General features: G+C 36.8%; 1 protein-coding gene across 9 annotated transcripts in view; it reads right to left on the bottom strand.

The window, feature by feature from the left end:
• The window catches only part of NT5C2 (5'-nucleotidase, cytosolic II), a 97495-nt gene that overhangs the window by 5706 nt on the left and 65472 nt on the right, over positions 1 to 26317 (bottom strand). For 4 of the 9 annotated variants that reach the window (XM_005225432.5, XM_059881725.1, XM_059881726.1 and 1 more), the window contains 9 exons: positions 10855 to 10972; positions 9488 to 9583; positions 9127 to 9150; positions 5492 to 5583; positions 5301 to 5358; positions 4194 to 4287; positions 3545 to 3598; positions 1556 to 1639; positions 511 to 552 (listed from right to left, as the gene is read on the bottom strand). In XM_005225432.5, the coding sequence (XP_005225489.1) occupies positions 511 to 552; positions 1556 to 1639; positions 3545 to 3598; positions 4194 to 4287; positions 5301 to 5358; positions 5492 to 5583; positions 9127 to 9150; positions 9488 to 9583; positions 10855 to 10972 (662 nt within the window). 9 annotated transcript variants of the gene reach the window in all.

Raw genomic sequence — 26317 nt, forward strand, 5'->3', positions numbered from 1 at the left:
GCAGGCAGATTCTTTACCATTTGAGCCACCAGGGAAGGCCCCTAAATTGTGATTAGTATTCATTAAATCTAAGTATGGCCATACAGAAGGAATGAAGAGAAGACTTCTCTGCTAAGTATCAAAGTTAGCTGTTCTTTTGACACACATCTCAGCAATTACTAACAGCAGAATATAGAAGTTGCTAAGAATATATACATTTTCTCTTTCTTTTAATAAGATTATCTCCTTCAACCTGAAAATTCCTTTTTGCCACACAAATTTAGCAATTCTGTATAATTCCTGGGCATAAAATTCTGATCCCATTCTACTAAATACCACACGAATCTCTTATTTCTGTCTACCAAGTTTTCAAATTGCTAGCAACCTTAAATTATACTAGCTCCTGCATTACTTCTAATATTAATGAAGTTTTCTGGATGGCTCCTAACCAATTCCTTATGCTCAGTATTCCAGAATATTAAATGCATTCATTATTACTAAACCAACAGTCTGTTATATTACAGAGAGTACCTTGGGGCCATGTGGGAAATCAAACAGGTAAGTCATAATTTTCTGGAAAAAAGAAAATCCAACATAAGATCCATTTACTACTTCTGCAAGAGATATAGGACACCTAAGTAAAGCACACACAAGCTTTTAATAAGACGTGTCTTTTTCAATACAAGCTTTGTTACATTCTTGTTTCCTCTAAAGTTTATGAAATCATGGCAGTTGAAGCTAGAAATTAATGCTTCATCGCAGCAAACAAATGCAAGCCTTCTGACATTCTCAGTAGAACACAGGGTTCTTCTAGGAGATATTTTTATACAGATTCATCCACATATTCCTATCAAGTTCTCCAAGTGGACCGGAACATGTATTTGGAGGTAAGGGGTATCTGAGATAAGGGTGTACAGAAAACTGATGACTCACATGGAAATAACACACTGTGGCCCTCTTGCTACTGTTCCCAGGACAATCAAGCCAACTTACTCCAAATCACCAGATTTCTAAATCAGCATTTTACATAAAGAGGGTTAGCGAGCACTAAGCTTGCTAGGACTATGAACTTGTAACCAGCTTAGCAAAAGTAACATGAGGTTAAGGAATTAAATCAGCTTTTCTATATGCTTTAATCATGGCAAAAATTTTAAGAGGTAGTAAATTCTGATGGCTAAGAGTCAAAACATCTTTTTACCATTTATTGCTGTCTGGCTCCCAACGGCAGGGAGGGAACGTATGTACACATGTAATAAAGGGTGTAACTTTTCAAGTTGTAGAATGACACATGAAGACACAGAAGACATTTTAATCAGCACAAATGTTTTAAATAACCTCAAAATGAAAACCTTTAAGTAGCAAATTGTAATCAGGGAAAATTGTCAAAAGAAACGTTCATAAAAATTTGAGAACCACTATGATGTGTGCCATTTATTTTTGCTTTTTTCATTCTGTTTTCAAAATGAAATGGCAAAAAACTACTCTCACTTAAGAAACTACCTTCTTCATTATATTCACAGTTCTTTAGTCCAAAATAATTCCTTTGTATAAAGAAACAAATATATTAAGCACTTACATCTGTATATTTATAGTCACTGTTGGTGGCAAGAAATACTTTTCCTACTTCCTTCATCCGGCTCAGAAGCAAAGGCAGTTTTCCCTGAAATGTAATTATGATGATGAGCGAAACAGTAAAACACAAACACAGATCTTCCGCATGTGATGGGGTTATGTCCCGATAATACACTGAACATGGCAGCGAGCCTCGTCTACCTAAAATGTGCTGAGAACATACATTACCCTACAGTTGGGCAAAATCATCTAACACAAAGTCTACTGTAACTTCTAGAACACTGTACTTAGAGTGAAAAGCAGAATGGATGTTCCAGTTGTTTACCCTTGTGACCTCTTAGCTGATTAGGAGCTATGGCTCCCTGCTGCTGCCCAGCATCTCAGGAGAGGGCATATCACTAGGCCAGGAAAAGATTCAAAATTCAACACACAGTTTATACTGAAATGTATCACCAAATATATATATATATGGTTCCTGTGAGAGTGAAAATATATATATATATTCACCTACACTGTGGAGTGGTCAGATACTGGACTTTTTTTTTTTTTTTTGTCTACGGAAACAGGAACAGGTGATGCTCTTTAAGGGACAGTTGGTTGGTTTCAGAATTTTGCATTTAGAAGACCACATGTTGAATTATTATATATGTAGAATATATATGGTGTATATAATAGACATATATAAAATATATAATTATATGCCTATTAAAAACATAACTCTAACTTCCTCTTTATGTCTGTCTCAGGAAAGAGTTTAAATTACCTTGTAATCTCTTAAAGTAAGTGAATTAAGTGTGTTATAGATTAGGAGAAGCCAATTTAAAAAAATCAGCTAAGTACTCTATGGAGAGCATCAGCTATGGTCTCAGTATGTACACTTTCATTTTATGAAACACCTTGCAGAAATGGCATGATGTGTATAGAATGCAACTTGCAAGTACCCAGACTCATCTGCAGCTCCATGAAGAAATTCTGACTCCTGATGTGACCAGAAAGAAAACAGCCTTTCCTTCTCTCACAGTAAATAGGTTCCTTCACTCAAATCCTCTTGTACCTCTCCTGAACCCCTCAGTGTTCTTTCTTGAAACAATCATGGATGTGGGAGTGGATGGGAAATAGGAGGTACAAAGTCTGAAAATAAGACATCTTTACCAAAGAACTTTGAGGAAATAATTGTATCTACTACTATTACTCCATAAGAAAGGAAGAAGTTATCTCATCTCAGTGCTGTGTGTGTGTGTTTGTGTATTATTTATTTTGAAATAATTTCAGACTTAACAGAAAAGTTGTAAAAATAGTACAGAGGGTTCCCATGTATTCGTCATCCAGCTTCCCTTAATCTTAACCCCAGTACAATGATCAAAACTAAGAAATTGACACAATGCTATTAACTATAGACATTTAAAATTTTTATTATGTTTACCACTAATGTCTTTTGAAGTATTTTAAAGCTTTCCTCATTATTCCCAGTTGATAGGTTAAAGACAATTTAAATAACAGTCACACATGTATATTTTTTTTAGATGATCTAGTGCCATGGTTATGATTCAGAGTACACTAAGGTGTGACTTTTGGCTTTCTACTTACTAACTGTATGAACTTGGGCAAATTACTTAATCCTGAGTCCCCAGTTTCTTCATCTCGAAACAGGAGGTAAGAAAAACTAACTCAGGGTTTTATGGAAGGTTAAATGGGATAATGAATGTAAACACTTAGCACAGTGATGTGTACACATTAACCACTCTAGCTGCTATTACTATAATTCGAGCTAAAAGGATAAATGAAATACTGGTCCTCTTTTCCTAATAAAAAAATAGGAAAAACAAACCCCATGCTCCACCTGAGAATACTTGGTGATTATACTTGGCATGTGTTAAACTGCCAAGACAAAGAAATATCTTCTTTTGTCCATTTCATTATAAATAAGCTTGTTAATTTCCCTAATAGGTAAAGGAAACTATCATGCAGATCTACTTTTCCCTTTACTACTTACATCTTTGACTACATACTTCTCAAGATTTTCAACTGTCTTTTCCTTAAGGGAACCCTAGAGAAAGAAAGAAAAAAAAAAGCAAGCAAGAAAAGAACAAAATCAGTTTTTAAGTTTATTATAAAAACTGTGTCTACTATTAGCTTAAATGCACTTCTTAAATATTTCTAAAATTAAAATGGCAGATGTGATTTGCTGCAACTCTGCCTCCAAAGTGTATTTAAAATATAAATCAAAAGGAATTTCATATTTAATTCAGCACAATTTATAATAAATGTAAACATATTATTAATCAGTTAATGTTATCAGCCAAGCGGGAGGTATTTGGAAAAAACAAATGGACCATAATCATCCTGAAAGGATATGTCAAGTATAACCCTAACATTAAAATCTCTTCTAGTAAGTCTGGAAAATGCAAACTGAAATAAGATCTAGAAGCCAAGCACCACCACTGAGGAAAGACCAGCATTACCTCTGTAAGCCAGCCAGCCAAAGACAAGGACAAAAGTACTCTAGAGAGCTATTACTAGAGGCAAATCCCCCTTTTTTAACAGGTGAAAAACTCTGCTCTGTTTGCACTTGGAAAGTTAATGTCAGAGCATAAAAGACACATGCCAGGCAGTAAGCAGGTAAAGAAGCAGCTCCTAGGTACCTTGTAATGAACCCAGTCAACTGCGTCTCTTACATCCTGGAACATACTCCGGTAAGACATGAAGAGGTCCCCATCTTTAAATCCTGTTTCACAGCTACAGAAAGATGAAAAGAACATGACAGGGAATCCAAAGGAGGGTAAATAAAGGGAATACCAAACACTGCCCAGGGGACCCAAAGGTTCCTTTGTCACATAATAAAGGCTGTGTGGCTAATTCAGAAAATAATCACTCCCTAATGAAAATCCATTCTGACCATCAGAGATGACTACAGTGTTCAATGGAATATAGTAACTGTGAACAGATACAAAATGGTAGAAGAGTATGATGGAGGCTAAAAGGCTAGTGTTCCAAAAATAACAGGTTGTTTTATTCATCACTTGTAAGAAACAGGTTCCCATCAAAGAAACAAAATTGGTAATTTAGGTTCTCTCCACCCTGACTTTTTTGACACTGTTTCTAGGTACTAAGGTATTGTCTATTTTTTATATATCTTAGTGACTTAGTGCTCAACCAAATGTAGTGCCTTGAAGTGGGTAAGGCCTAAAGAGGATAAGAAGTTAGCAAACTCTGGCACATATGGCCAAACTTACAATTCCCCCTAGAAAGGAAAGGAAATCTTTTTCAAGACTTAAGCACATTTTTACTTCAGGGAGGATAAATAGTATCTTCCTCAATCAAATATTGCTGGGCCTGGGAATGAAACGAAATTACTACCCCTGAATGGCTCCTGGGTAGCTGCTGTGAAATGAGTTGGGGGGTTTTAGTGCAATTCTGCTTGGACAGATAATCATCACACAAACCTCCCACTCAGTTGTCACAATTAGCACCTCTGCTGGCCGTCTTCATTCCCAGGAGAAGCCAATCAGAAGTGGTCCCTTCCAAACATGGCTGCAGCACACTGGCAAGGAGAGGGCCGTGTGGGAGGTGAGAGCCTGCATGGAGCTGCTGGTGCTGTCCCATCTCTCAGGCTGGCAATGTAGCATCTCTCACTAGCACTAAATTCACTTCAGAAAAGCAGAAAAGACCTACAATGGCCAGTTCTCTAAAACCCTGTACATTAATTTTAAAAAATCAATTGGAAAAAGAAAATTATAGTACACACATACCTGGTGTATCTGGGACAATTAGTAAAAAAATCTACTAGGCAGGCCAACAGGTAGGTCTCTGAAAAATGAAGAATAGATATTCATAAGCTATAAGTGAGATAATTAAAATCTGTTTATCTCCCTTGAGCAAAGACAAATGATCATGGAAAGAAGGGGAGACATCAGTATATGTAAGCATAGAATGAATCTACCTGGTAGGTTGAATAGTGTGTTCAGAATGTAAAATCTTTCAGTGTCATCTCGTTGAATAAATTTATTTGGATACTGCTCTCTAGTTTCTGGTCTGAAAGAAAAAAAAAATTAACTGACATTCAAAAATAATATAACTCATTCAAAAATTAATTCAAATATTTTGGTGGCTATATGCAAGGTGGGGTTCCAAATAAAACACATGGAAAACTCTGAAAATGAAGAGGCTCACTCACTGTTTCAGCCCCTAAAACATTCTCAGTCTGGCTAAGGGAGGGAGTCGCACACACAGACAATTGTACAGGTCCAAAACAGAACTGCCGCAAGAAAGGTGCAAAGAGCTATGAGAAAAAAGAGGAAGGGAAGACAGACCATTTCAACTTAATGGGTAGAGAAAACGGAATGCAGAGAGGAAAACCTAGGAAGAATCCATGAAAGTCATGGCATATGAGCTGATCCTTAAAACCTAAACAGCCCAATCCAGAAACTAGTCAGATTCAAGTGGAGAAAGGGGAACAGAAAAATAAAGCTAGAAAGATGAATTGAGGCAATCATGCTATTGTTTTTATACACTTTTCACCTGAGCTAAATTATAAAAGTATTAAATTAGTAGGAGTATTAGGATAAAATGGAAAAAGAAATGTGATGTGTTGCAAAAAACGGCTACAAGTCTTTCCTATCCCTTAGTAGTGTGACTTTGCAGTTTCTCCAATTAAGAGGCACAGTCTCTCTCTCTATCCTTGAATACAGGCTTGAGTAGCAGAAAACGGGATCCAAGAAGACTTGGAAAACACTTGTGCATTAGAGCCAGTGTACTCCTGCTGGAGAATCAAAGGCCCCATGCAGAAATGAGGTGCCCCTGCCGACAGGCTGCTCACTGTCAGACATGTGCATGAGGCCATTCGCAATTTTGACCTAAATCAAATGGCTACTAGTTTAAGCCACTAAGTTTTGAAGTCATTTATTATACAGCAAGAACTAACCCCAGTCCATGGGGTTGCAAAGAGTCGCACATGACTGAGCGGCTGAACTGAAGAACTAACTGACACAGACACAGAGGCCTGGGAAACCAGTTAGGGGTTCCTGCAGGAGGCCAGCTGAAAGCATGAGGGGCATGGGCACATCCTAGAGTGGGCGCAAAGGAAACTAAAGAGAAGAATTACTCAAAAGGGACTGCCAAGGTACAAAGAACAGGCAACTGAACAGATGTGGTAGACGAGGGACACAGGGCCAAAGATGATAATTCTTACACTAAGGTATCTGAGAGGGTGGTGGTAACATTAACTGAAACATAAAAACTAGATAAAATACAAGAGGAGTTTTATTTTGGATATGTTAATCTGGAAGTAAACATTTTTATAGGCAATTAGAAACAAAGGTCAAGAACTTAAAACAGAGATTCAAATTTGAGAGGTTGCTGTGATCATCTACACACAGGTTAACAGGTGCAGTCAGGTAGACTATTAGAGCAGAAGAGGCCACCTGAGTGTAGAGAAAAAAGAGAAGACTGTGTCGAGGGCCACAGCAAACATTCAGAGTTTAAAAGAAAAAGCCAGTGAAACAAACAGAAATTGTTAAAGATGCATGAGAACCTTGAAGAGTGAAATAAAACACTGCAAGAAGAGGAAGGGGATAGTACTAATTATTACAGAGAAAACAAAAAGGAGAAAAACGAAAATATAAAAATGCACAGTCCTCACAATGAATATATGAAGATTAACCAATTTAAATAAAGGACATCAAATTTAAATTCATACTCAGGATAACTTGGGTAATGTTTGTTAACTACAAATGTCATACACTCTACTTAGGAATATAAAATCACATTGGTTCCCTGTCCTAGTCAGCATTCTGAAGTAAGAGTTCCCAATGAAGAATAACTTTGTGGAATATCGTATCTTCTAGCCTTCCAAGATTTTCTGTAATGAAAATTAAAGCAGAAAGGAATAGTAATGATATACTTTCCTCAGTTAGGTTAGGTAAGATGACATTGTCCTCTTAAATATCTTTCCCTATTCCCTTCATCATTTAAGAGTAATTCCTTTACATAGGAAACTTAATCATTAGGCAATTAGAACCCAAACTGACTTATAAATACAGTTAGCAATTACATTTTGTTTAAGTGTCAAGTTATGCTAGTATACCTTTAAAATGAAAACTGACTCACGGAGAGGTAATATATTATAAAAGAAGGGATGCTAGACTTAGAGTTAGGAAGAAAACAGAGTTCAGTATTGCTAACTATCTGTGACCCACAGAATAAAGATTTGACCTCAACATTATCCTAACCTAAAACTTAAAAAGCCTTTATTTTACTATTGCCTGAAAAGAGGTTCCAACTCACAGGCAAGGCATGTAAGGTGATGTTTGGTGGAGCCATAATTTTTCTTCCAACTTTGTTTACCACTGTATTTCAATAATTATCTCCGCTTCCCTCCATCTTCATTCTGGCCTTCTCCATGGGCTTTCTAAAGACTGTACAGTGCTAAGTACTGTTTGAATGATTCTGCATGTAACTCATAAATGATTTATTTCTGAAACAATATTAAATACATTTCCAAAGAAAATTTTATTGGCTTCTCTGGGGGGAAGAAAGGTCTGTAGATCTTGAGTTAGTAAATCTAATTGTAATTCTAACATATGGAACTGCTTCTCTTTCTTTTCTTCTCTATCTCCCACCCAATAACACAAAAATCCCTCTTCAGGAATTCATAAATAGAACCTTGGTTCATCATCATTGGGATTCTGCATTATAGTGACAATATCCATACATAAAAGAGTCTGGGTTTCTAGTACTATCTGCAGTCACTTCACCTTCTAAATCCTGCCTTTTGATATTCATGAACTTGAACAAATCCCTCAGAGAGAAATGGTGAAAGAAAGGTAGATATAACTACTGGTCTAATCAGATGTGTCAAAGTAGGGTGTTTATTTCATACTGTTCTCATAGTGTATACCTGGAAATCACTGAGCCTGTATAATGCCAGCTGAAGACTTAACGGATGATTCAATTCCAAACAGGGCATGATGGTTACCTCAGATTTAAAGGAGACTCTGGCACAGTTTCAGTTAGTGTCTCGTATCACAAAAAAGTATTTACCAAAAAGACATTGTTTATTTAACAAATTTCAGTGTAGACTGTGTGGTTTTTACTACTTTGCTATTGAAAATAAATAATAGACTGATACTTAACCCATATTGGTTTTAAGAGTTGTTCTGACCCTAATAGTGTCAATGGTAAATTAAGTGGTATAATAGTAGAGAAAATGTATAACTGTAAAGCCACAATTACAGAAATTGTCAAACTGGGGTATTGTGATTTTCAAAGAAAAAATTTGAGATGTTTCACAAACGACACTAGACACTAAATTTTATCTGCTGTTTATTACTAGGGTGGAGAGTCCAAATTAGTAAGAATAGTGGAAATATGCTAATTATGAAAATAAAACTTATCCTTATTTGTTTCAAATAGTACCACTCTGTATTCATTTTAACCCCATGTTTAAAAAATTTAACCACATGATCAAATACCTGAAGGTATATATTAGAATTTAAAAATTAATGTATTAGCTATTAAAAATCTTACTCATTTACATTGCTGTAGTTTTAAATTTTTTAAAGCACTTTATGTACATACCTCTTTTGAGCAGCTACCTGAGAACTGTATTAAAAAGGAGAAAATAAAAATCTTAGAATTTCAAATAAGTCAAAGCCACTACAATTTTTTGGGCAAGTTTCAAGATTAGCTTTGTTGGATGCTATATAATTTTAGAAGGCACTTAATTTAAACAAAATGTAACTATATTTATACATCAGTTTGGGTCCTAGCTGTCAAAAAAATAAGTATTCTTATGTAAAGGAATTGCTCTTTAATAATGAGGAAATAAGAAAGTATATTATACTGGGGAAGATAATGTCATCTTCATATTGTTTGACTATAAAAACACTAGAGAAAAAAAAAAAACACTAGAAAGAGGTTAAAGGTTCTTTGTACTCACCCCCTTATGAAGTTAAATCCATGTGCACAGACCAAGAGGTTTCCATAGGCATCAACTTTCAAAAGATTTCCATACAGTGTATCAAATACTAGTCCCCTATGTGAAAATGAAGATATCACCAATCATACAAAGTAATAAAGGCAATGATCTAATGTAGTATTTACTCAATCACCACAAACCAACCTTTATCTTATTCAAGTTTTATGGTGGCTCAAGTATGTACCCAAAAATACAACCCTAGAGGGTAAAGTAAGTGAATAAAATCTTAATAACGAATCCCAGAGCAACTAACAAATACTTAACTCTGTCCAGATGAATAATCACAACTGTTTTGTGTGAGAGAGCTTAATCAAACAAGGTGTAAACAATAATTTCTCTGAATACAGCTGGTTCTGCTCTAAAACAGAGCTTCTTTTTATTCCCTTGGACAACTGAGCTGGCTTCTATTTCCCTCTATTAGACATTTCTCGCACGGCCTGAGGTGGCCTGCGGTTCCCCTCGGACGGAAGTGCGTTCCGCTGCCCGGTGAGAAGTGAAGAATCCTTCCCAAGCCCACCTGTCCAGTCCGTCGTATCTCGCCCCAGGACTTTTGTGAGAAATGCTGTGAGCCTGGCGGGCTACAGTCCATGGGGTTGCAAAGAGTCAGACACGACTAAGCACCTAAGCACACATGGGACATATATGACGGCATCTCAAAATAAGCCTCAGTTTAACCTCAAATCTTTCTTATCAAATCCAGAATGCAAACTGCCAATAAGGCTCCTGATTACCAAGTTAAATATATTAGTAAAACATGCTATTAGCAAAACAAAATATATTAGCAAAACTCCAACAGCGTAAGGGAGGAGCATCTGCAATTACTGACCATCAGTTTTAATAATCCCTCTTCTCATAAATTTGTTGTTGTTGTTTAGTTACTACATTGAGTCCAACTCTTTCACAACCCCATGGACTGCAGCCCACCAGGCTCCTGGGCTCATGAGATTTTCCAGGCAAGAATACTTGAGTGGATTGCCATTTCCTTCTACAGGGGATGTTCCCAACCCAGGGATGGTACCTGAGTCTCCCGCATTGGCAGGCGGATTCTTTACCACTGAGCCACCAGGGAGGCCCTTCTCATAAATGGACCTTCTTTAACAGCAATGAACTAAGTTCAAAGTTCCAATCAGGAACACAAAAGATATGGTGTACATAAAAGGTTCATGGTAATTTCAGAAAACCAACCAAAAAGCCCCAAAGACCTTTTGATGTTTTGTTGCATCTTTTTGTTTGTCCGGGGGATGGCATTGGTTAGGGACACATTTGGAATTATTAATTTGGGGGACAAAATGATGGGTTTTAATCCAAAAATAATCTTGAAAAATTACCTGGTAGGGAATGTAGAGTCATATGCAAAGCTGAGAAGTTCCTGAGGATAGCCAATAGAAACTAATCTCTCCACAGTAAGCTCAAAGCCAAGGGACTCATACTCCGGGGACTTGTACACTGCACAAAGAGGAGGTTCTCATTAAAACACAGCCAATTAAAATGGAAGGCAAACGAGCGAATTTCTACTTTCCCAATTCCTCTCTCCTACTAATTTGCCATTTTTCTTCTTTTCCTTCAAACTCCATGTTTTGTACTGCCCCAAGTAATCGCAGAACTGTTAGTCTGTGGAAACAGGTCATGTTATGATAGGAGAAGCAGCAACAAGATGAATTATCGGCATTTCAGGTTTTTTCATTCTTAGGAAACCTAATCCAATCATTTTTTCCTTTTTATTCTCTTATGCCCACAATCTAAAGGTGGGGGGCGGGGAACGTAATATGCACAGCTGTGGTATTAACCATGGGAATGTAATTAATATAAAACTAGATAGAGAGGTCTATATAAGTTGAAGTCCTCACTGATGTACATGACTGGTATAGGAATCCTTTGAAACTATATTTTTTAAAAAAGACTAGTCTATTTTTAGAATTACTATCTGTTTTAGGAGTTGCCTTAAACTCCAACCAGCATAATTCTATTTGTTAGGACTTACGTGTTTTCTTTATCAGTCCTAACAATGTCATAGCCATCAAAATTGCATTTTACAAATTATTAGTGCTAAGACAACCAAAAAAGATATGTCTAAGACAGGGATGTCTGAATATGAATTGGGAATCAAGACATTGAAGAATTATAACTCATTTTATGACACCTGATTATGGAAGAATGAATATGTGCACGTATATATAAAAATATATATTAATGTTATATATATACACTCCTTATCTGCTAGAGAACAATGAGTTTTTTATAGGTGAAGTAAAATAGGAATATGGGAGTTTCTCTCAAATATAATGTATGTCTGAAGTTTTCTATAATGAAAAACCTTTTCAGAATCATCACAGTTCAGTATAAAGAAAATGTTGCTCCTTTAAACAGCTTTCTTCCAAAATAAAAGATGTAGGTAGACATTCTTCCATCAGTTTTCTAGGAGCAGGTAAGCCATTTTAAAAATTTAAAAATAAAAAACACCTGTGATCTTGCTAACTGCCAAATTAGGCCCAAAAAGCTCCCCAAACATCCTATTCTTATGTCTTATAACAATGAAGCTATTACTATAGTTCTTCTATCTACAATTAACATATAGCCTATGGCTCAAATGGACTCTTCACTGTAATTAGACTGCCTATCCAAGTTAGAGCTAATATTTTAATGAGTATGATTCAACTTTCCCTTTCCGAAAACAATCCTTTAGAATATTTCTGGAAATACATAAAATGGTAATACTGGTTGCCTCCAGAAGGGAGCTGAGCAGCTAAGAGGAGAGGAAAGAAGACTTTCGTGTACCTTCTTCTATACCTCTAAAACTTGCAATATGTTAATATATTTATCTATCCTTTTTAAATTGAAATTTTTAAAAACAAGGTGAGCTTTCAATAAACATTTGTCATATTAAAAAGCCTACAAATTTTAAGGTCCTTTAGGAGATGCTTAAGCCTCAGCTCACCAGAAAAATGCCAAAAGAAGCCGTCATTTCTTCTGTGGAATGATGATTTCATGCTAATGCTAACTCTGGCTAACATTTTCAAAACTGGCTATATTTTTCTCCTCCTCTCAATTCCAGCGCCATCCTCACCCATCCCTCCCACAAAAAACTTTTTAAATCCTCAGGCATCGAAGATGCACACTGTTGTAAAGGAAGTGCTATGTATATATACATGCAAGCAGAACCAGAGCTGGTGTATTATCATAAAAACTAGGAAAGCATGGTATCCATTGATGTCAATTGGAATTATTTTGAGAATATAAAATAAAATCTCACCCCTCGTGCTTCCGCCTCAACTGAAAGTAAATTTCATTTTAACAAAATTTTCACAAAACAAAGATTACTTCTCAATCCTATCAAAGCCCCACTTACTTCAAACAACATTTTATTTAATGGAACAAAATTCCTGAATAGCAAAGTCATTTGGATAATCCACTGACACTTATTCTCATAGGATTTGGCCCATATAAAATGCTTTCAATTATTAAATTTTCATAAAGATAATTTGCTGGATATACCTTAAGAATGAGAGACAGAAACAAAAGTTAATCATCCCCACTGATTACCTCTAAATGAACAATTTTCCTTAGTTAGAGAAGTGATGAATAAGTAATATTCATTAAAATCTATTTCTATGAGGCAATTTGGACTGAAACCCAAATCAATTTATTGAGAATTTCTACTGAAAAAAAATGTGGGAGGCTAGAGAACACAATTTCCCATTTTGCCACCATAATGAACAGAATAGCAGAAACTAAACACTATACTCCTGTCACGTTTGTGTTTATTCCAGGCAGAACTTCCAAATGATTGTCTAGAAATTCCACCTACTAAAGTAAATACTTCAAATTTCCTTTCTCTCAATGAGTTTAGGATGCTTCCAAAAAATACACTGTGTTTTCCCCAATTGCTTTTAAAGTTGCATGACAAGTACAAACATGAGCTGAAGCCAGAATTTAGGTTTTCCTGAGTCTCATCCAAAGCTTTTCATGGTGGCATATAGTGCCACTGTTAAAAATGAATTTCTAGACTGCGCAGGCCATGGAAGTTTAGGCTTGGGTGTTGAAACACACTACTCTCCCTCCAGTTTCTTTCAACTAGTCCAAAAAAAAAACTGTTCTACTCACAGATGGGAATGGATTTAGCAAAGAGAGTCCAAGTTCCACTCTGACAACACTATCTATTTCACTAAGCTCTATGTTAATCAGTAAGACCTACAAGCTATTGACATTTTCTCATAAGCTTCCTGGATAATCATTTCAGTAATACGAACTCCCGGGTCATTAAATCATCTGCTAGAGAACTATACACTACAACCAGGGCTGGAGAAGCAGAACTGCAGCTGCACAGAGCATGAAATCCAAATGTTTGGTTCTAAGTGTCCCCAGAGGATAATTACAATCTGTTCTGACCTGGTGGCAAAAATTACTACTCTTGAAGCCTACATAGTACCATCATGCCTCAAATGAATAAATAAATGAAAAGCAAAATTCCTTTTTCAGTCAACCAGGCACTTCAAAGCCAGCCTTGACATCTGTGGGTAACCATGTGTATCACCTCAGCCTTAGAGCTCTATATGCCTCTCCACAGCTGCAAAGGCTCTAATTTCAATTCCTCTGGCAAAACTGGCAAGTAAATGATGCACAGCTTCAAACTCAGTTCTTATAACTTGACTTTCCAAAACACAGCCAATAGCTTCAGGCGTAAACACAGCCTTATACATGCATTGCTTATTTCTTCTTCAAGAAGGTCCTCAGGCCTATCCTAATTTACCCAATATCCAGAGACAAAGGAAGAGGTTATTTTAAGGGCCAGAGTCCAAAAAAGAGGCCTGCTTCAGGCACCAGGGCAGCACACAGTGTTCTCAGGTTACGTAACCAGACTATAAAGAGAACAACCAAAGCTTTGAGAGCTGAAGCTACTGAGAGCATTTGAAGATATTCTTTACTCCATAATCTGCGAGAGAGAAAAACAGTTCTTCCAAAAGTATCAACTGCCTGTTGTGGGGATGAAAGCTGCGGGCTCTCTTTTGAGTAGATTTTGTTCATATTTTAAGATACAATCTATATTAGAGGAGACAGTCCCTTTGGATGAGCCGAAAACTTTCTGCAGGGAAGTCGGGAACTCTCATGCACTCTTTACCTTTGCCACCAAGACACACTGTGTGACAGTTTAGAGATTTTAGAAAAAAGGAAGGGCAAACCTCTACAGAGGTTCCAGCCTAGCAGAATGCTGCTGCCAAAATGAGAACTCACATGAGGCAGACGCAGACGCAGAGTGTGTCACTCCAGTCTTGAAGGAGTTACACTGGCTCTCCTGTTAAAAAACAAAACAAAGCAACAAAACAAAACAAAAACAAAAACTGGTTTTAAAACTGTTGTGATGGGCTGGAACAGAGAGATACCATTTGGAAATTGGTATTAATAGGAGTTACTACCTCCTATTTAGAAGCCTCTGACCATCACTAAAATTCATCTAATTAGCTATAACAAGAGAATTGAAGATAAGCTTAAGTATTATACATTATTTAACTTTTCTTATACCCTAAGCCTAGAATACAAGCCTGATCCTGAAATGTTAAAGTCAAAAGACAAATAGAAAAATAAATTTCTGTTGTCTTAGTTTATTTTTCTGCTACATTTCAGGTTTATATGCCAAAACTGAATGCAACTGGTAAACAGTTTAAAATTGAACTACAGTAGGTGAAACAGACTAATAAACAATACAAGAATAAACCAGAGCAGTCTCATCTCACTTTTAAGTGCTCATTTAAACAAAGTCTACTTGTACCTAACATCCCACTTTTCTACCCTTCCAGCACCTAAATTTGTAATCTTGATACAGGTAAGAACCAACTTCCCCTATTAAAAATCTAACTTGATGTCCAAATATGGAACAGAAGGGAAATTTTTTTGGATTCTGTGAATGGATATTTGCCATTGGTAAATGGAGTCATATTATTCTATTTTTTAAAAGTTAAAGAAACTACCTAGTCTAGTAAAATAACTGACTTGAAGATATGTAAATCCTTTCAAGATATTGATAAATTTAGGATATGAATTATGTTTAAGTTATAGGGTGTCATCTTCCCTAGAGACATCTAGGTTTTTGAAAACATATGGTTAGATTCCTCCAACTTCTGTATTTTTTGTAAAAGGGAGACGGTACTAATTGGAAGAGCAAAATGACCAAATACAATGTTGAAAATTTCTAAAACTATTACAACTAGGAGAAACAAATACTACCAATCATACTATGAAAAGCAAAAATCCAACACAACTACTCAAGAACAGTTATTTGCTTTTATGCTATAAATGTGATCAACATCAACATTCTTTATTTAGGCTACATGAACTTGGTTCTCTGAGCTAACTAGGAAAGGTAATAATTTACATTTTCATTAAGGAAACTTTAAATTAAATCTATCCATTCTCATATAAACAAATACCAGAGCCTTTTCTATTTTTCACAACTATCTGAAAACCCCAACACGCTATCATAGACAGTCAAAAATTTTCTCTCTAACCTATGAGATCACAAATGATCTTAAAAAAAATGAAAAATTATAAAAACTACCTCAATTTTAAAGTACCTAAAATCCAAAAGCTAGGTACCATTCAACATTTTCAGTAATACAAAATAAAACCAACTCCGACATGGCTAAATATGTAAGTAAGTGAACAAGTAGAGTCTGAAAGACTGTCAATCTCAATTCATTGCCAATGCAAAATTAAATGGTAATTAAAAGATTTATTTGTTTAAAAAGTTATTAAGAAATTAAAAGACTATTTATTTTAAAATAAAATGAAAAAAATTACCTAACTCAAATTTTCCCCTCTGAGAACCTATATGCTTAGTATGAATGTGTACTTAGACTATATTTTTCATTTTAAAACAGGAAAACTGGCATTTTTTGAAATAATAACTTTAAACACCCTCTTTAACCAAAGAAGATGCTTGTTAATTTTTTTAAAAGAGAGAAATAGCTAGTATATAATTTTTCCCTCAAGTAAGAATAGATCATCACACTCAAATGCCTGTACCTGAAGTTAGAAGAATGTAACAGACATCTGTATGCTTACTGTATACAGCTATTAGATGCTGTGAACAGAAAACAAAAGAATTCATAATCTTAGGCCTGAAGGAGATCACAGTGTACCACAATTGGATTTTTATAATGAATTTTAGAAGATCTACAACACAATGTGACTAAGGAGGTACAGAAGGACAGAAACAGAGCCAATCAGCCCAGTCCAGGAAGTCTTCTTTAAAAAAATATGTGTGATTTACTCAGGCTTATATGGATAATTCATTTTTATAACCAGTACCTCAGTTCAGTTCAGTCGCTCAGTCGCTCTTTGCGGACCCATGAATCGCAGCACGCCAGGCCTCCCTGTCCATCACCAACTCCTGGAGTTCACTCAAACTCACGTCCATCGAGTCAGTGATGCCATCCAGCCATCTCATCCTCTGTTGTCCCCTTCTCCTCCTGCCCCCAATTCCTCCCAGCATCCGAGTCTTTTCCAATGAGTCAACTCTTCGCATGAGGTGGCCCAAGTACTGGAGTTTCAGCTTTAGCATCATTCCTTCCAAAGGACACCCAGGACTGATCTCCTTTAGAGTATCTCAAGGTACTACAAAATTTACCAAACTTTCTGAGACTCACATAACATGTTTCAAACACCTCTGTCAGGGTCAGGCAAGTCAATTAATGTGCAAAATGGTCTAAGTGCTGGTGTAGGTCTTGGCATAAAGGGTGAAGGAGCTGTCAGCTATAGCTGACTTCCCTGTGGGAATGAAAGTTAAATGCTGCCATTTATGTGGTAACAACCAGCCTAGATTTTCACTTGGAATCTGCCAATTTTTAGCTATGGACTCAATTTAGAAAACCAATAAACTTTATTTGAGCCAAACTATGGTCTGTGGTTTCAGTTGTGCCCATGTGCCACTGGTGTGCAACCTCCAGTGTACGCTTAGATCAGATACTTTCATGTAAGTTCTTTCATCTAACTGAAATGTTTCAAGTGTCCTCTTCAAAGAGTCGTCGTCTTTTTTTTTTTTTGGCTGCACCACACAGCTTGTGGGATCTTACTTTCCTGACGAGGGACTGAACTTGTGAATTGGCTCTTGGCAGTGAAAGCTCAGAATCCTAATCACTGGACCACCAGAGAATTCCCCTCTTCAAAGAGTCTTAAAGAAATAGAACTTAGGTACTTAATGAACTGGAAATCCAGGTGGAAATAAATTCATTCTTCAACAACCACAGAATATCCTAGATAATGTTCTATTCATCTCAGGAAAAACTGAGTGAAAGTCGCTCAGTGGTGTCTGACTCTTTGCGATCCCATGGACTATACAGTCCATGGAATTCTCGAGGCTAGAAAACTGGAGTGGGTAGCCATTCCCTTCTCCAGGGGATCTTTCCAACCCAGGGATTGAACCCAGGTCTCCTGCACTGCAGGTGGGTTCTTTACCGTCTAAGCCACAGGAAAAATTGAGGGGTGGATTAAAAAAACTTAGGAAATAAAGGAACCTTTACTGTAGTCACTTGATTTGGTCCCCCACCACAATGCTGAACAATTATGTCGTTAACAACTGGAATTATCTGAATCTGATTCCTTCACATGACTGTGAAATCAAACAAATGTTCCCAGTGATTGAAAGAAACAGTCATCTCATGGTCTGCCTAGGTAACCAACTTTCAGAGTTCCCTGACCCAGCAGGTTTTATCTATAAGGTTTAACCTAAATCTTCCCTACACAGCTTAACTCTATTATCATTTGTCCTATTCTCAGTGGTCATTATCCCTATAATAAAGTAAACATTCAGAGAATGTGTAAGCAGAAAAGAGATAATGAATCAAAGAGAGCTATTATGTTAGGAATACTTTAAAAACAAACTTCTCCATGTTGAAAATGGCATGTGATGACTTTTTTAAAAATTCATTTTAGTAATTTTACTGATGCAGCTAGAAATATATGATGTTTATTCACACAGAAAAATCTGACTTACATTTGAATGTCTTTATGCTTGGCAATGGAAAACAAAGATCATGGACACTGAAAATGAATTATTTCTACACTATGTAATATAGAGATGAAATTGGGTTTTATTAAGCAATCTTTTCAATTCCTTAATGATCCAGGGAATTGGTCCATAGGGTTGCAAAGAGTTGGACATAACTGCGCAAACTGAATTGAGCTCAACTGAATGATCTAGGAACAAACCACATATTACTGCAATTCAGAGATGAATCTAAAATTAGTGAAAACTCTACTGGGATATAGAAATGACAGGAAATCAATCAAAGCTTAGAAATGACGTGTAGTCACAGATATATTTTTATTGATATCTATCTATCTACAAAAGGGCTGCCTAAAAGTAATGTGGGCTTCCCTGGTGGCTCAGTAGTAAAGAATCCACCTACCAATGCAGGAGACGCAGGTTTGATGCCTGGGTAGGGAAGAGAAGGAAATGGCAACCCACTCCAATATTCTTGCCTGGGAAATCCCATGGACAGAAGGGCCTGGTGGGTTACAGTCCACGGGGTCGAAAAAGAGTTGAATACGACTTTAAACAATAACAGAAGTAATGTATAAGCTTAACACAGGTTAATATACATGTAATATAAATCTATATCTAAAAATCATAGTTTTCAGAGTATATATCTCAATTAATAAAAAGAACTGTAATCCACAAGAAGAAAATGCACTGGAGTATTAAATAGTATTTCTTTTTTAATTCTTTCCTAATATACAGAGACCACCTCAAAAGTATGCTTAGCTGGAGAAATAGTATTTCATTTCCTGAGGGAGGTAGTGTAAGAAATTCTTAAGTTTAAGAAAAAAGCAGTAAGAGGAGCTCAAATAAAGATTATATTCTCAAATAGAAATAAAAAGACTAAAAAAGACCTTTAAATTTACAGGCTGTTTTAAATATAAAGTCACTTTGTCTGTATTTTGCCAGTTTCTTCCACCTGATTTTTAAATTTAACTTTACTAAGGATATTTTTTAATCATACATAAAAGTAGAGAGAAAATTAAATGAACTACTTTAAACCCGTCACCCAAGCTTTAACAATTATCACTATTTTGTATTCTTGTTTCATCTATCCTCCCTAATTTATTCTACCCCAATTGAGTTAACTTTTATTAGATGAAAAACTTTTTAAACTGATCTTTAACAGAACATTTAAATAGCACAAATGTACACAAGTATCAAGGGCTTCCTGGGTAACTCAAATGGTAAAGAATCTGCCCACAAAGAGGAAGACCAGGGTTCATCCTTGGGTCAGGAAGATCCCCTGTAGAAGGGCATGGAAGCCCACTCCAGTATTTTTGCCTGGAGAATTCCATGGACAGAAGAGCCTGGGGGGCTACAGTCCATAAATTCACAGAGAGTCAGACACGACTAAGCGACTAACACACACACAAGTATCATACGTATGCACCTACAGAATTATTCCATTACCTAGGTCAGGTGATCCTTTAATTACAGTTTAAATCTCCTTTCCATTTAGAGGCCAATGAAGAATAGTCTTTTTATTAGCAGTAAGTTATAATAAAACCCTTCCAAATTAAGGATTGCTCAGGAATATTTTAACTATACTATGGTTATCAATTTTATAGTCTTGATGAGAAAATCATTCTACCAAAAGCACTAATCTTTTAGTATGATAGGACTGGCTTAGTATTACCATGCATTAATACTCTAAGGAAATCAGAGTTAACATGTAGGCTGGTATGTTGGGTGGAACAAAATAAAACAGTGTAAACGTGTGAGAAAAATTTTAAGCTAGGGATGCCATCAACAATAGCTCAGTTTAAGAAAAGAATAGCTTAAATCAATTAAAGAAACAAACTAATAAAGTATTTCTACTTAAGGATCAATGAATCTATTCCAAAGTAGTTCTCCCTAAAACACAACTACCCCCAAAGAAAAGAAAAACCAAAAAATCTCCAAAACAATCCTGAAATGAAAACAATCAAACTGTATTATGCCTTTCCCCTATTCTTTCCCCAAATAATGCCTTTTAAAAGCAAATGTAGTAAAACTTACTCATCAAAATGAGACTTTTCTCATTCAAAATAACCACTCCACAGCAATATATACTTACTCCAATAATGCATTACTCAAAACATATCTGAAATTGTTTCAAAATTACTTTCAGAGCTGACAGCACATTGTTCTAGATATATATCTCCCTGGTGATATGTTTTCATCAACAAATGATGAATTTAATTTAAGGTGGTGGGGAGGCAGTTATTGAGAGCAACCAGTGATTAAAAGGGAAATTCAAGCTGGGTTAAAAAAAAACAGGTTGGTGCGGAGAGCTTCTCTGGTGGTCTTGTGGTTAAGAATCCACCTTGCAATGCAGGGGACACCGGTTTGATTCCTAGTCTGGGCAGATCCCACAAGCCTCAGCAGCTAACTTGAGCGCCACAACTACTGAGCCCATGCACCACAACTACCGAAGCCTCCATGCCTGGAGCCCACGCAATGAGAAGTCCACGGACCATAACTAGAGAACAGCTCCCACTCACAGCAGCTAGAGAAAGCCCAGGCACAGTAATAAGACCCAGCACAGCCAAAAATTCTAAAAAATAAATATTAAAAAGCAAAACAGGTGTGACTACTTGAAGCAATGAAGTACATTTTCTTGTGGGTTTATAAACTGGCTATGGAAACAATTCCAAAAGAATCCTAAAATTCTAAGAAATAGCCATATTACAGTAATTTTTCTCTAATCAGGTGACTTTATGAAGGATAATATGTATTTGGAAGCGTATCTTCTTATGGACATTCTTTTATAAAAATTAGTCTTTTGACCCATTTTATATGTGTTTAATTTTGCAAGTCACTTCAAATCTCTTCTGGGGGTTTACATAAAAGTAAATGTTATTGCTTTGTACATAACAAACCTTCCAGCTATGTAAACCGATTCAACCACAGGCCCTGTCAAGTACAGCTTATTCTTTGACACAAATCACTGATTGTACTTGAGTACTAAATTATCACTTCTCATCTTCACAATTCTTTTTTGGGGTTGAGTCCTCATAATATATTCTAATTAGATTTTTATTTTGCTTGTTTTTATGAGGGTGTTTTCCAACTTACTTTTACTGATAAATTTATCAACTAGCATCCTTGTTTTTTTCTTTTATGGAAAGGGATCATCTCTTTTTGGAGAAAGGTTTCCCTCTCTCCTTTTATCTGCTACCCTAGTTTCTCTATTCACTCAGTTTATCCCCCTTTTCTACTGTTTCAGAAGAAACAAGGAACAGAAAACCACCTTCAAAAGTTCTTTTGAGAAAAAAAAATTTATCAGGGGAGAAATGAATGCACTTTACTTATCAAACTACATCCCTGGTTTATAAAAATAAAACTTTTTTTTTCAGGTCTCTTTAAGAGACCCTGTTGTCACACTAAGAACTTCAGATTCACCCAGTTTATACCTATCCACAATTAAGTTCAACTCAGCTGATGTTTCATATTAATTTCATTCAGCACTGTTGCAAAGAACCTCATCCTTCTTTAAGGAGAGGTGCTGAAGCACAGACAAGTTTACACTGTCATATGCTTCACTTTTTAAAAAAGTGCTCTCCCTGCAAATATGGTCAAATGATTGACAAGAATGTTAAGTCCATTTAGCGAGGAAACAGCAGTCTTCAATGGTGTTAAAACTAGATGTCCACATGTGAAAGAATGAAGTTGGACCCTTACCTTATACCACACACAAAAAATTAACTCAAAATGGATCAAAGATCTAAATGTTAAGAGCTAAAAATATAAAACATTTAGGACGTTTTCATTATATTGTATTTGGCAATGATTTTTGGATGTGAAAGCAGCAAAGTCACAGGCAACAGAAGAAAAAACAGGTAAGTTAATCTTCACCAAAATTAAAAACTTTCTGTTTCAAAAGACACTCTCAAGAGAGTGAAAAAACAACACACAGAATGAGAGACAACATTTGCAGATCATATACCTGCAAAGGGATTAACATCCAGAATATTTAAACAGCTCCTACAACTCAACCACAAAACAAACAACCCATTTAAAAATCGGACAAAGAACTCTAGATAGTTCTCCAAATAAGGTATACAAATAAATGGCCAATAAGCACATGAAAGATGCTCAACATTACCAATCATTAGGAAAATGCATATTAAAAGCACACCGAGATACCAACTCACACCCATTAAGAGAGCTATTATCAAAATAAAAACAATAGAAACTTGAAAACAATAGGTTTTGGTAAGGATGCAGAGAAACTGGAACCCTCTTGCACGGCTGATGGCAATGTAGAATGGTGCAATCACTGTGAAAAATAGTGTGGCAGTTTCTCCAAAAGTTATACATAGAATTACCATATGATTCGGCAATTCCATCCCAGGGTATAGACTGAGAATAACTGAAGGCAAGGACTTAAGCAGATCCTGTACACCACTGCTCATAGCCGCATTAGTCACAGATGCCAAAGGTGGAAGCAATCAAAGTATCCACTGACAGATAGTGGATAACAAATGTGGTATATAAAAATAAAGTAACACTATTCAGCCTCAAAAAGGAACGAAAATCTGAGATATGATAAAACATGGATGAAATTTGAAAACATTATGCTAGGAGATATAAGCCAGACATAAAAAGACAAATATTCTATGACTCTACTATTTATATTAAATATCTAGAATAGGTAAGTTCACAGATACAGAAAGTAAATTAGAGGTTATAGGGCTTGAAGGGAGGAGGGAATGAAAAATTATTGCCTAATGGGTACAGGGCTTCCCTGATAGCTCAGTTCATAAAGAATCCACCTGCAATGCAGGAGACCCTGATTCAATTCCTGGGTTGGGAAGATGCACTGGAGAAGAGATAAGCTACCCACTCCAGTTTTCTTGGGCTTCCCTTGTGGCTCAGCTGGTAAAGAACCCACCTGCAATGGGGGAGACCTGGATTCGATCCCTGGGTTGGGAAGATCCCCTGGAGAAGGGAAAGGCTATCCACTCCAGTATTCTAGCCTGGAGAATCCCATGGACTAGTCCATGGGGTCGCAAAGAGTCAGACACAACTGAGTGACTTTCACAATGGGTACAGAATTTCTGTTTGGGATGATGAAAAAGTTCTGGAAATGGATAGTAGTGAAGGTTGCACAACACTGTGGATGTATTTAATGCCACTCAATCACATGATTAGAAATGAAAAAACAGCAGTTATGAATATTTTACCACAATTTAAACAAAGGGAGGGAAAATGTTCTCTACCTTGTTTGAGATGTCTTCAGGGACAGTCCACCAGTACTATATAATACTTCTTACTTTAGAATTCTTTTCCTCACTCCTTTAAATTCTTATAATGCCAATAAGCTTGGTAAGAATACACAATTGCTGACAGAAACATGATCTGAGCGCCCCTGACTTTAGTCCAAGCAAATACACCATGCAAAAAATGTTCATTTAAATGTCAAGTGAGTTGAGTCAACTCTAGTAACAATAAAACAAGATAAGAGAGCATCTACTATGCCTGAAAGGATAGGATAAGAAACCAAAAGTCCTGAGATGCTTCTGCAAGTAGCAAGATAATCTTCTGATTTACCAAGACCAAGAACTACTTTCTCTTTATTTCTTCCCTGATGCTCCTAGTAGCTTTTTATTCTATCTTCCTTCCCCACTTTAGGCTTGTTAATGCAAAGTGCTTAGGAATATGGGATTATTAAATTTCACCCCCAGCAGTTCATGATATGGTGTAGATAGGAGAGGAGGTCAGAAAAATTCAAAAGGAAAGAGTCATATTTTAAAATTCAAAAGGAAAACATATTTTCAATTTCTGCCAAGATTTTTTAATTGAAAAAAAAAAAGCACAATTTTAGAATTCTAACAATAGAATATTTGTATAGTACTCTGAAGCTTCATTCCCTTAAGATTACTTCTATTAATAAAAATTAAAGAAAAATTGGATAAAACTATAGAACTCACCCTTATCTTCTATGGATTCATTCCAAGACCTCAACTGGATGCCTAAAACTGCTGCTGCTGCTAAGTCACTTCAGTCATGTCCGACTCTGTGTGACCCCATAGACGGCAGCCCACCAGGCTCCCCTGTCCCTGGGATTCTCCAGGCAAGAACACTGGAGTGGGTTGCCATTTTCTTCTCCAATGCATGAAAATGAAAAGTGAAAGTGAAGTTGCTCAGTCCTGTCCGACCCTTAGCAACCCCATGGACTGTGGCCTACCAGGCTCCTCCATCCATGAGATTTTCCAGGCAAGAGTACTGGAGTGGGTTGCCATTTCCTTCTCCGGCCTGAAACTGCAGACAGTATCAAAGCTTACATATACTATTTTTTCCCTATACATACATACCTCTGATAAAGTTTATAGATTAGCCACAGTAAGAGATGAACAATTATCACACAACTGCACTCATCTCACACGCTAGTAAAGTAATGCTCAAAATTCTCCAAGCCAGGCTTCAGCAATACGTGAACCGTGAACTTCCAAATGTTCAAGCTGGTTTTAGAAAAGGCAGAGGAACCAGAGATCAAACTGCCAACATCTGCTGGATCATGGGAAAAGCAAGAGAGTTCCAGAAAAACATCTATTTCTGCTTTACTGACTATGCCGAAGCCTTTGACTGTGTGGATCACAATAAACTGGAAAATTCTGAAAGAGATGGGAATACCAGACCACCTGACTTGCCTCATGAGAAACCTGTATGTAGGTCAGGAAGCAACAGATAAAACTGGACATGGAACAACAGACTGGTTCCAGATAGGAAAAGGAATACGTCAAGGCCGTATATTGTCACCCTGCTTATTTAACTTATATGCAGGGTACATCATGAGAAACACTGGGCTGGAAGCACAGGCTGGAATCAAGATTGCTGGAAGAAATATCAATAACCTCAGATATGTGGATGACACCACCCTTATGGCAGAAAGTAAAGAAGAACTAAAGAGCCTCTTGATGAAAGTGAAAAAGAGTGAAAAAGTTGGCTTAAAGCTCAACATTCAGAAAACGAAGATCATGGCATCCGGTCCCATCACTTCATGGCAAATAGATGGGGAAACAGTGGAAACAGTGGCAGACTTTATTTTTGGGGGGCTCCAAAATCACTGCAGATGGTGACTGCAGCCATGAAATTAAAAGACGCTTACTCCTTGGAAGGAAAGTTATGACCAACCTAGACAGCATATTGAAAAGCAGAGACATTACTTTGCCAACAAAGGTCCGTCTAGTCAAGGCTATGGTTTTTCCTGTGGTCATGTATGGATGTGAGAGTTGGACTGTGAAGAAAGCTGAGTGCCAAAGAATGGATGCTTTTGAACTGTGGTGTTGGAGAAGACTCTTGAGAGTCCCTTGGACAGCAAGGAGATCCAACCAGTCCATTCTGAAGGAGATCAGCCCTGGGATTTCTTTGGAAGGAATGATGCTGAAGCTGAAACTCCAGTACTTTGGCCACCTCATGCGAAGAGAAAAGACTCTGATGCTGGGAGGGAATAGGGGCAGGAGGAGAAGGGGACGCCAGAGGATGAGATGGCTGGTCGGCATCACTGACTCGATGGACGTGAGTCTGAGTGAACTCCGGGAGTTGGTGATGGACAGGGAGGCCTGGCGTGCTGCGATTCATGGGATCGAGAAGAGTCAGACATGACTGAGCGACTCAACTCAACTGAACCTTGGCATATGATTTTTTTTTCCCTTTATTGAGAACTTTTTCATTTAAAGGCTTCTCTTCAGCATGTACACTCTGCCAGCATCATTACTCTTGCTCTTTGGGGCCACTAAAAAAAGTAAAGGTCACTTGAACACAAGCACTGT

The sequence above is a fragment of the Bos taurus genome, chromosome 26 (genome assembly GCF_002263795.3).
Source record: "Bos taurus isolate L1 Dominette 01449 registration number 42190680 breed Hereford chromosome 26, ARS-UCD2.0, whole genome shotgun sequence".
Classification (NCBI taxonomy): Eukaryota; Metazoa; Chordata; class Mammalia; order Artiodactyla; family Bovidae; genus Bos; species Bos taurus.